The 13,145-nt window shown below is 29.8% G+C and overlaps 1 protein-coding gene across 1 annotated transcript; it reads right to left on the reverse strand.

Annotated features, from left to right (window-relative positions):
- Positions 1 to 3,592: 3,592 nt before the first annotated feature.
- On the reverse strand, positions 3,593 to 7,509 carry LOC127898717 (disease resistance protein RPS5-like). Its single transcript, XM_052432596.1, has 4 exons — positions 7,397 to 7,509; positions 4,463 to 7,312; positions 3,718 to 3,785; positions 3,593 to 3,611 (listed from the first exon to the last, which is right to left on the reverse strand). Exons 2-4 carry the CDS (start codon positions 7,301 to 7,303, stop codon positions 3,593 to 3,595), a joined length of 2,928 nt encoding a protein of 975 aa, XP_052288556.1. The 5' UTR covers positions 7,304 to 7,312; positions 7,397 to 7,509.
- Between the last annotated feature and the right edge of the window lie 5,636 nt (positions 7,510 to 13,145).

Here is a 13,145-nt window from a genome sequence, read left to right on the forward strand (position 1 = left end):
ACACTATTCAATTAACCGTTTATTTATCAATGGGCTTTTAATTTATAAGGAGAACCCTTGCGCTTAAAATAATAAGGGTTCGAGTCTCCATAAAAAAATTTATACGATATATTTATATATTTTTTAATTATTAAATAATTGAGTAGAATTAGTATATTCTTCACGAAATATGAGTAAAGTGGACAATTTTCGAATATTTGAGAGGGTTTGAAGAATTTGGGCAGTGCTTCAGAGGAGTACATGCCACGAAAAAGGTTCCAATTGTAAAATCTGTTTATAAATATTAATTATTATACCTACAGTCATGTATAACAGTATTAAAAAAAAATTAACCGTTTATTTCCCCTTAAATTTTTAATCTCAATGAAACATAGATCTAATGGGAACTACATATATATAAAAATACTATAGATTGAAGAAGTTGAATTTTTCTTGTGTGTTAAGTATTTTTAGTTAATACGAAAGGATTCTAGCAAGTTAATACAAAAATATCATAAATTCATTGTAGTACAAGAGATTTTTTTTCCTTTGATGTTAAGAGTTTTGGAGATAAAAAAAAAAATAGGTGAAAGAAGAAGATGAGATAAGAAAAAATATTAAGAATAGTTTTGGCATTTTGATGCGTTTTATAGTGTAAAATCTATATTTTATAGTATAAAATGATACAGCCAAAATTTAATGATAAAATTTTAGGAAAAAATTACACTCGTCAAAAAAAAAAAAAAAAGGCTCAGCTTAGCCCAAAATTTTTTTATTAATCGTCTAGCCTTAATCTCTTTTTTATGAGATTCTTTGGCGTTTTAATTTAGTCCATTGTTAGCGATCCTAATAACTTTTATGTGCATCTATTTTTAATTGAAATATGTTTCAAGCTTGAATAAAATCTGCGGGACAACTGGTAAGTAATAAAGCTCATATTTTTTTTTTATTTTGAAAATAAAGGGAATCACTTACACTTAGCATGATATTATTTTTGATAAGTCATTTTTTTGTAGATTATTTTTTCTGACACGCTCTTAGATTTAGTGAAAATAAATTGTATACTTTTAATGAAGAAAAGTAAAGATCAACAAAATATTTTGTTGTTGGAAAATGCTACTTTCCCTGGGTCAAACCCCGAAACTCATCCAAACGACGCCGTTTCATCTTTTTTTTTCCTCTTTCATCTTTTTTTTTCCTCTTTCATTCTCCCTAAACGACGCCGTTTTGGCTAAGGCAAAACCATTGCTCTCTCTTTCTCTTCCGTCTTCCCCTTCCTCTCACAGCCATTGAATGCCCAGCAAATTCATATCTCACTGCCAAATTCAGTGACATACACTTAGTAGGTACAATCGCAAAGCATCTGATTTTGTTCCTCTCAATGTTCCCCAACTTGTCCAGATTCTGAACCACAATCAACACCAACAATGCCACCACCCCTGCCCCCAATGAATGCCCAGCAAATGTCAAAGTATAATTTGGGTTCCTGTCAACCAAGCCCCTTAAAAATTCACATTGGGCATCGAAAACCCACCTTCCAGCCTTCAATGACCCATTGTGAACATATCCACCATCAAACTTTGTCTGCCCAAGTTTGTTATCCACAACCCAATTTGGATTGATTATAGAAGAGAAGAGAACGAGGAGACTATGCAGGTATCCTGTATTTTAGTTTGATGAAGGAAAATGGAACGAGGCAAACGAAGGGGCAGCTGGGTTCTGAAGAGAATGAAGAGAAGAGAACGAAGCAATGGGTCTGTAGTTGGGTTAAATGAAGAGAAGGAAGAAATCAGAACAAAGAAAAAAAAAAAAAGCAAAACGATGTCGTTTGAAGACGAATCAAAACAAAAAAAATAAGAGTTGAAAACGACGAACTATGCTGCCGTTTCGGAGTTTGACCCGGGATTTGACCCGGAACTCTTTGTTGTTTTCGACAACTTTTGCGTTGTCAAGTGCGCCTGATACCCTTTTTTTTTTTTTTTTACTTTTGAGTTGTTGTTTATTTTGTATTATAATTAATTATCATGGACTCACGTGTCATTGTTTTCATTTCAAGTTCATAATTTAACAGTAGAAATGGGTTCCACAAATAATTTATTTTATAATTTTTTAAAAAATTACCAAAATATAATAAATAAGGTAATAATAATTAATAAAAAAGTAGATTTTAAGATGGAAAAATCTTTTTGTGTACTTAATAAAGAGATGATAAGAATGGGATGCTTTTGGTTTACATTCTCATAGCTATTCATACTGAAAAATTACATCAAAATTTAATTAATAAATCAGTGAACTGCAGACTTATTAAATTTAAGCTATTTTACTTCTCAAAAAAAAAATTTAAGCTATTTTAATAAGTCATAAATATACTAAGTTAAAATTGTAGTAAACCCATTGTTACAGAATACTCTCCATTGAGTGTTCTCCATAGACTAGCTTTTCAAAGGTTGAAGTGGGTATACTTTTAGTAAAAAGACCTGCAAAATTATAGTGTACCTATTTGACATCAACTTTTTTTATCTGGTTTCGTATTATCAAATACCTTCCCTACCCATTTGTATTCCATTTGATATTTTCTAAATGGTTGAAGGTAAATTAGTAAAAATTCATTTTAAAAAAAAATCAAAGAAATTCAAGAAGAAGTTTTGTATCTGCCATTTGTATTTGGGGTATCTTTTTTTGGTTGTTGAGAGAATGAGCTTAAATCTAAAATATTTATTTTCTTATTATATATTTTTCGTTGGAAAGAATTTAAATCTTATTCTTATTAGATTTATTCTCTTTAAAAAAAGGTAGGTTTTTCTACATGTATTTAGCGTGTATTTTAAAACTATTGTTCAACATATCTTTAGATTCTATTATAAATATTCATATCTAAAATCTCAATAATTTCCAACATATAAATATATATAAAGGGAGATAGTAACATTCTAATAAGAAATTTCTTAAGTTATCAAGTTAAAAAATAATTTAAAAGATAAAAAAATACACATTCTAATATATTATATAACAAAATATATTGTATCAGAATATATATTTTGCTTACTTTTTTAATATATCCCATATTAACTTAACAAATCCTTTATTTAACTGATTATATATATTATATAATATATATATAATAATAATAATATATTATAGTAGTTTTCTGATAAAAAATTTTAAAATGTGAGAAAGTTTGGAAAAATTTTAAAACCGTACGACTTTAAAAATTTTAAGTTTGCTTTTAAAATCATATGATTTTAAAATTTTATTATATTTTTTTGTACTTTAGAAATTTAGACTGAAATATATATATATATATATATATATATATATATATATATATATATATCTATACAATTTTTTAAAAATAAACAATTTAGAGTAAAACAAAGGACATTCTCCGGGCCTTTTACCTGACTAGCAATCAACCGTTTTGGAATGCAATAAAGTGAAAATACTAGACTACCAGTCTACTATTTTGGATTGCAATAAAGTTAAAATGGGTTACAGCAAAGACGTTAGAAAAAGAAAAAAGTGACAATCAATCTTGCCGGCAACATATCAACTTTTTTGCTGGATTAGTATCACTGTCAAACACAAATTATTGCAAGCACTAGCAAAAAGCAATCTATGATTTCGCAATTTGGCTGTCAAATTGAATAACAATATGAAACATAACTAGAAATATAAGCAAGACAGGATTTCGAAATCACCCAAAACTTTTTTAATAGTTTGTTTTCTTCCAATACCAACCACTTCAAACGTGGTAATAGTTTGTTTTCTTCTCCTTCAGCGATAATAGCTTCCAATTGAAATACCACCTGTACTCCAAGATCTCCAATACGCAAATATTCCAAATTTTTTAATCCGTGCTTCAACAGTGCTGGAATCGTGTCACTCAAATGGGAACAATTGTCCACAAATAGAATTTTTAAGTTCTGAGACAAATAAATAAATAACTTGATGCAATTAAAATCTATTAGCAGCTAGGATTATCAGATGATAAGTGATGAAAACCGCAAAAAACAAAAACAGAAAACAAAATCCATACAAAAATATCATAATACATATGTAAACTAATAAAATAATTAAAAAGTAATGGATTTAAAAAAAATTAAATTAGTTAAAAGAGATCATATGAAGTGATACAAATGTGACAGTAGATTGTTTTAGAAAAATTATTATTCTATTAATTTATATGGCTTGATCAACTATTTAATTGAATTTGAATAATATTATATACACTTCAGAAGTATTTGCATCAATTCTTTCTAAACCAAAATGAGATATGACTTTCATTTGAAGAATGGTTTTAGGCCCTAGAATAAAAAAATTTCCCTAAGATATCTGAGCATTATTATTATCACCGCCACATCCACCACCATCATCATCTCTATAGGATCAAAAAATTAATGGCTGATCATAAAATTTATTGCTAATCTATCATTTTGAGTAAAATTGAATGAAAAGAAAAAAACATGAACCCAAACAAACATACCTCTTCAAGATACTGCAAATTGGCTTCAAGTTCAGTACTGCTGACAGTCAAGTTGGGACAGTGCTTAAGGTATAACTCTTCCAATGCCGGCCAAGTTGAATAATAATTTTCTGAACAGAAGCTGATGAGTTCTTGGAGATCATAAAGTGTTAATTTTCTCAATAAAGGGAGCACAAGTATTGTATTTCCATCTCCTACACTTATTTCCCTTTCATTATGATCAGATTTTGCTTCGACGATACATTTCAGTCTCTCGCATCCACTTACATGGAGACTTTTAAGCTGCTCCAAACTTCTAGCTTGTGACAACGTGAAGATATATGTCAACTTGTTGCACCTATGCACATTCAATTCTATAAGAGTTTGGAGACTGATCACATGTTGGGCCGGCGCCTTCCATATCCACTTCAGTTCTGGTAAGTCCCACATAGATAACTCTGCTAATCTTGAGAGACTCTTTCCATGCGGCGACTTAGAGGCTTCCATTATGCATTCTAAATCTTCGCAATCACGGACATCAAGACAAGTTAACTCATTGAAGCCCCTTTCATCTATGCTTGGCACAATATTGTAACAACCTATAATCCCACTTAAATAAAGAATTTCCAGTTCTTGATACAATGCCGAAAAAATACCGAGCGAGGTCGCTTCAGGAGGGTCGTTACCAATCATTAAGATCCTTGCCTTATCACCTTCTTCCATTTCATCATCAACTCCTTCACCTTTACGGATGATGTATCTTTGCAATTTCGGGAATGTAAAGTCTTTTGGAAGACATACAACAGATCCGTCGACTTGGGAGTTCAACTCAGCAAGCCTAGCATTACTTTCTTCTGAACTCATCCCTTCAACCTCCCAATTTTTTATCCGACCATAAAATTCTTCTAATTGAGGAAAGTTTTTTATCGTAATAGGAGAAACAGAACTGGTATCAATATATAGAAGTTTCAATCTACTAAGTTCATCCCCCAATTCTTCTGGAATTTTAATGGGAGACTTCTTGAGAAAAAGAATTTGAAGCCTCTTCAACTTTCCAAGGAAAGACGCATCACTCACCTTACATCGAATCAACTGCAGAACCTGGAGGTTGGTGAGGCTCTGAAGCGATTTAAGTGAAAGAACTCCACCTATTATAGTGACAACTTTCAATGCTGGCATCCCTTTAAAAAAATGTTCTGGCATTTGCAATTCGTAATTATATACGGTGTTCTCCAATCGCAGAATATGAAGCTTAGGGCATATCAAACTACTAGGAAGCTCTTCTTCTTTTTTATCTACGACCAAAGACATTCCCCTGCACTGTTCCAGGCCATCTTCCATCGCCCGTTCCACCATTTCGATGCCAGTTATACTAAAAAATCTCTCCTCTTCCTCTTCCTTCTTTTTGCTTATCCATATGGCTACATCACGGACTACGTCATGCATTTTCACAGATCTGTCATTGCCAGTGTCTAACAGCAATGAAGAAGCTTTGACCTCTTTCATCGTTCCACTCAGTAGGCTCCTGACTTTTTCAATTGACTCAGCTCGATACCATCTCAACCCCACTGCATATGCAACCAAATCATCCAAATATATCTCATAATCCTCTGGAAACAAAGAACACAACAAGAAGCACGACCTGGAATCCTCACCATTCAAATAATCGTAACTAAATTTGAGACAATGGTAAACGCCTTGGTCTTCCTTGCCAACACCTTCTATTGTATTGAGTTTTGCATCTCGTAGTTTATTTAGAGCTAGGTTCCACTCATCAAATCTTTTATCTCTTAGTGCACTTCCAACAGCTTTAATAGCTAAAGGAAGCCCCTTACATTCATCAGCAACTCGTTCTGAAACACCAATCAAGGTTGAATCAGCAACATCAATGCCGGCATGCTTTCTTAGTAAAGCCAATCCTTCTTCTGGCTTTAGAACACCTAATTGAATCCGCTTGTCACAACCCATGCGATCACAAACTGGCTGCAGGCGAGTGGTTAGAAGGATTTTGCAACAATTGTCTCCATCACCAACAGGAATACCCACTGTCTTCAAGTCAAGTTCATTCCAGACATCGTCAAGTATTATGAGTATCTTGCTGCTTTTACTCTCAGAAAACATCAAGCGCAATCGGTCTGCTCTCTCTTTTTCATCTTTCTCCATTAATTTCCAGCCTAACGAGTTTGCCAGCTCACCTTGAACCTTTATTATATCTGGATCCTGAGACACAGTGGCTATCCCCACCTCATCGAAAATCTTTTCTTGCCGAAGTTGATTGCCCACAAAGTTTGCCAAAGTCGTCTTTCCGACACCACCGACACCATACAATCCCACCATCGTTGTGCTATCTCTTTTTAGTGCTTCAATAATCTGATTGCAAGTCGATTCTGTAGTCCCGAAAGACATAAAATGTCTTGGCATATGCAATTCTTTGTCTGATGGTAGAGGTTTAGGACCGGCAACTGAGCTGAATTTGCAACGATGTTGTAGTTCGGACAACTTGCTACTCTTCTTTGATGCTTTTCTACCCAGCCAGTATCGCCAACCCCAATTAGGACACCATCCATTAAGACAACTCTTCTTTTCATCTATCTTTGCTTTCAAATTTCGAACGTCGGCCATTTCTTTGTCTACATCCTCAAGCCATGTCTTGACACCTTCCTCGACTTCTATAGCACGGTGTATTTGTCGTTCTTGTTCTACTCTTTTATTGATGCCATCTTGTGCCTCCTTCAATTTGGTTTCTTTAACCTTAAGTTCTTTATTTATGCTGTTGAAACAGAGCAGATAACGAGCTTGGTTTATGGTTGCATCCACCAACAACTCTCCAAGCTTTGATGCAACACCTGACAAAATTTCCATGCTATTTATCTGCAATTAATAAAGTTGATCTCAGTAAGCTATAAGCAAAACAATGAGGCTTGATCACAAGATCGAACGAGAAAGTTTAATTACCTTTTTCCTATTCTGTGAATGCACGTTTATTGATACTAGCTTTGACCAGTAAGAGCAAAATGCAAACGCCGAACTTTAAGTGGCCATTAGCTGCAAAACAGAAGAGAGGAAATAAGGTAATTTATTATTATTATTATTACTTTTAAGGACGGATATAGGTTAGCTAGCTTGCAGACAAATTTACTAAAATCAAGACAAACCTAAGAGTTTTCCTAATTTGTTCAAACATGGAATAAGCGTTTCACAACAGTATATCCATAAAGGCCCCAGCGAACGTAATATGTGCTGGACTATATTGAAATTAGATTATTTTAGAAAATTTTAAATAAAAAATATCAAACAACAAAGAAATCTAATAGAATCTGGATAAATAGCATGGGAGAATATGGTAAAATTGATCAACTTGGTTCAAAAATTACAATTCTTTTTTAGATTTGAACCAACGATTTTGACTAAGGTCTCCTAAGCCATAAAGCATAACTCTTCCTACTAAATTACACGCATTTTGTTACATTTAAATGTGGTCATATTCTTTTTATTATATTTTTTTAGAAGGACTCATGGTATGCTTAAAAGAAATAATAATGATTTAGATGGGGCTGAAGCCCACTCATGAAAAAATTTAAAGGTTTTCAAGATAATTACCGATTTTTTTCCATCCAATATTCTAATAGAATGGTGCCAGAATTCTCAAATAATATCTTAATATTATTCAATTAGTTGGCACCCACCTATTGGATGATTAATTTAATAATTTGTTAAATTATTTAATACTCCATCTCACTATCTAATGATGTAAATGGTGGAGAAGGATCGTCTCCTAGACTTTTTTCTCTCACTAATCTCTTAGTGAAATAAGTGGCCGAAATTGAATTTTAATTTTTGATATTGACAATTAAATTGGCTTGTTTCACATTATTAACAATTAAGCCAACTTTTTTCTCATTTTTTCAATTAGATTTGGAAGGCTATAAGAGAGTAGGAGAGAAAAAACACTAGAAGGAGATCTTAATCCATAAATAGTACCTTATTTGGGATGGTAAAGATTGAGATAAATTTCCTCTTAGTCTCTAAAGTTTTGGCCTATGCCCAGCCATAATTTTAGTATTTTTAAAAAGAATGAGATTAGTTACATTCTAAAATTTATTTTAAATACTCTTTTACTCAACACACTCATTCAATAAATAAATTTAAAAAATAATTTTTACTTTACACACTATTTCAATTGTCAAAACTATCCTTCATTAGGACCATTTCATTAACTAATTATTTTCTATTGACACCCATAAAATATTCATCATTCTTGAACCATGTGGCGTTAATTAATGATTCCGAAGCATTATCAAGATTCAAGATTTATGTTGAAATTCTTTCATCTGACATTTGAACCCAGCCACTAGCTATATACATATATACTTTCAAATGCAGCTCTGGGAATATTTTGTGACTGATTTTATAAAGTGTTTTAGTTACATTAATGCAATGAAACAATAAAGAGTACGCGGCTTGCTGATTTCCAAATCAAGTTGCGGGGAAAAACAGAGCATTTTTCTTTTATAATGGATTAGATTAGACGATGAAGGAAAAATTATTAGCGATTATTAGTACTTTTGTGTGTGTTAAGAGTAATGATATTATTTTAAATTATATTAATGCCTTTGGTAGTGAATTCAATTAGGGTTATTTTAGTAATATAGATTTTCATTAAAATTAAAGTGTCCAAATTATAATTTAGATTTTTCAAATGTAAAATAATATTTTTTTATCTGATATAAATTAAAATTCAAACAAATGTATAATGCAACAAATGAAAAGTAAAGAATATTAATTAGGTTTTAATAGAAACAAATATAAATAGATGTTTTGAGCAGTTAATTTTTGTTATTTTATGCTATTGGTAGTTTGTGGATTAAATAATTTGTATAAGGATAAATGGGGGTTTGTATAATTTATACGAAGATAATCTCCAAAATAAGCTTATATGTCGAATTTAAAAGTGTTATATAAGTAGTAATAGTATATGCATCAATATTTTTAATAAAATTTATTTAGAAATTGGCCAATTGGGTTTTATGAAGAAAATAGACGGGCAAGTAATTATGTAACAAGTAATTTGTAGGTTGTGGTACTTCTCCATACTTCAAATCACTTTTATCTAATCAATTGATAAATATTTTTTGGGCACCAACAAAATGAAAAGAAAAAGTTAAAAATAATTCTGAAATTAAAAACGTTAGGTACTGCCTATAAGCTATACAATTTTACCTTTTCTTCTATCACAATTAGTATTAGAAATAAAAATAGTTTCGAAATAAATGTAATTAGGAGGTAATATTATCTCAACAATACCTTATAGGGAAAAAGACATCTACATCCTAAAGTTTGGAGAAATGGTCTTAAAGACCCTAGGTTTTCAGAAAGGGATATCAAGACCCTTTTTTTTAACCGTAATACCCTTTAAATCTAGTAATTAGAAAATTGACTTTAAGATTTTTTAATTGACAAATTTAATATAAATAATATAATCTATCTAGTAGATTAATAATATTAACAATAAAAATAATATTAAAATTTAAATTCTTATATTTATTTTAATAATATATTTTTATTTATTATAAAGATTTTAAATAAATCTTTGGGTTAAATTGGTTTTCTAGTTAACAAAATATACCCCTATTAATAATATTGAAATTACTTTCTACATAATATTTAAAATAATTATAATTTATTTATTTCAATATTATGTTTCTATTTATTTTTAAAAATTACTTTATTAGAGTAAATTTTTATTAATTGAAGCTTTAAAATCAATTTTCTAATTACTAAATTAAAAGGGTATTATGGTCAAAAGGGGTCTTTCCTTTTTGAGTATTTTGGAGTATAGGTGTCCTTTTCCCTACTTCATATAAAGATATTCCATAAGGTCTTATAATAACTTATATTATATGAATTTAATTAAAATATCATTAATACTTAAATAATAATAATTATAGAAGACATTGTAAAAATTATTTGATATATATTATTAATGATACTATATATATGTGTATATAACTACATGATGGCTTGGATATATATTGTTAGTGTTAATAAATTTTTTTAAAAAAATTTAAACTATTGATTTCATGTAATTCAATGGTGGATGATTTAAAATCATAAAATATTGTTTTGACTTTCAATATCAACCGTTAGACTGTGAGAAATTAATTGCTCAATATTTTGTGTTAAAGTTTTAAATTAAAATATCCCAAACCATTTGTTTTACTTAAAATACAAAAAATATATAAAGAAAATTTCTCATTAATTTTCATATTTTTATTAGAGGTAATATTTTATGTATCGTCACCATTAATTGCCATCATTAAAGTAGTGACTCTTAGTAATATAAAATTTTATAATTAGTTAATTGCAATCAAAGGATATCAATAAATATTTCATAATTCATAAATTAAAGCTAATTAAGAATATATGATAGTTTTAACTTTTATGAAATCAACTAAGTGATATTAGAAAATAAAATGAAAATAAACTAGTGAAACTTAAATTTTATAAGGTTTGAATAATTTTCTACCATGTAAGAATATTAATTGTGACATAAACCATAGTTTCATGGTATACGTATGCCGAATGGGGTAACAAATAATATATACTTCACGATCATGATAGTATATAAAGTAGTGGATATTTTAATATATAACATAAAATTCTTTTAAGACATAGGTGGTCAATTATATATATTTTAGGACATAGACAATCTCAATCAAGAGTTTATTGATGTGAATAGATGGCATTCACTTAAATGTATGCACTTAATTGTGTTGTTTATTGGTATTAGATATTCACTTAAATGTATATACTTAATTGTGTTGTTTATTGGTATTACACGTAACAAAATTTTATATTAAATTTTAAAGTTTTATATTGTTGTTTCTATTGAATTTATAAATACAATAAAATTATGGCCATCAACAATCACAACCAACTGCCACAACAATTAGATTCTCATATCCGTTGACGACAATTTTTTATACTATTGGAACTCCAATCTTTGAAGCTACACAATAGTTAAAAGTACCGACATCAATAGAACTTCCGTTCATTGTAGATCTATAGTCAAAGTTTCGAATCTTAAAAATTTGACAGCAGATTTATGTCAAATGAAAGCTTGTTACTAGTAATTCTTATACAATTATGTTGTTATAGTTATAAGGATTCTAATGGTACTAAAATGCACTCCATTAGACATAAAGATCCGACGACTAGTGGCGACAATAACTATCATTAGTGACTTGGAGGTAATTGCCGTTAATAAATTATTTTTAACATAATAATTAATACAAACAAATAAAAAAGTAATTTAAGGAAAATTAATGTAATAAATAATTGAATTAAAAAAAATAAAACCTAAATTCTCGACCATTTATCCGTATGTTTCGAATCCAACGTTCAAAATTGGAATAAAACATAGTATAGCCATTGGAAGTAAAACAAACATTAAAGAGACTGGGAAAAAATATCTCATACCTTCTATAATGATACATCCTCAATCACTGCAGAAAGCTCCAATTAAAAAGTCGCACAAGTTCGGAGAAAATTACCTAACAACACAAATAAACATCAAATCAAAGCAACATAGGATCCAGCTAACTAACATCATAAGTAAGTCCTTGTTCTCAGTCAAATCTTGCATTCTTAGGATAAAAAAAAAAAAAATTGAAAGAATAACGGTAACTGGAAAGTTTGACGACATAAAGATCTAGCTAAATTTTAAGAAGCAAAAGTAAATAATGAAAGCTCAATAAAAGATCATCAGCATTAACATACCGAAATGAGAGCAGCTCACAGAACTGGTAATTTCCAAGAACAGGAAAAATAAGTGAGCTGATATTGAGGACAACTAAAGTAGTCATGGAGTAATTTGCTATTGAGGACACCTAAAATAAGAAAATTAATTAACATTGCTCTATACACCATTTCAATAATTTGACTATTAAAAAAAAATCCTATCTAGATCACGATTTCTCAAAATGATGCTTTTTCTAATTAAATAAATCAAAATGCTTGCTTCTTTCTTTTTCAGAAAAGAAAAAGTGGCAATGGCATCAATTTTTTGCTAGATTATTATCACCAAAAGCACAAGCAAGAAATAAGAATACTCTCTGAAACCAACCATGTAAAGAGTAGAAGTAAGTGGTCAATTGTAAATTAGTCTTTCTTTTTTCTTTGTTATTTTTTCATTTTTTGAATGTGAACTAAATAAATTTAAGGGTGAAGCTATTACACCTTGAAAACTATAACTGAACACCCATTTTTTTTAATTAAATTTTTATTACTAAAATAACCATGGAGTAATTTGCTACTAAGGAAAACTAGAATAATAAAATGAATAATGATTGCTCTATACACCCTTTTCTAAGTCTATCGTCTTCTTAATTTCATAATTTGGCTGTCAAAAAGTAATCTATCTAGATCACGATTTCTCAAAATGATGCTTTTTCTATCTAAATAAATGAAAATGCTTGTTTCTTTCTTTCTCGAAAAGAAAAAGTGGCAATGGCATCAATTTTTGCTTGCAAGCACAGCGAGGAATCAGTATACTCTCGGAAACTAACCATATTAAGAGTAGAAATATTTATTGGGTTATCACGAAGTAAGTTAGAAATCAATTATAAATGGTCTTTTTTTTATTTTTTAATGTGAACTATATAAATTTAAGGTGAGGTTATTTACACTTTGAAAAACATTCTGA

Source organism: Citrus sinensis, chromosome 8, assembly GCF_022201045.2.
Source record: "Citrus sinensis cultivar Valencia sweet orange chromosome 8, DVS_A1.0, whole genome shotgun sequence".
Classification (NCBI taxonomy): domain Eukaryota; kingdom Viridiplantae; phylum Streptophyta; class Magnoliopsida; order Sapindales; family Rutaceae; genus Citrus; species Citrus sinensis.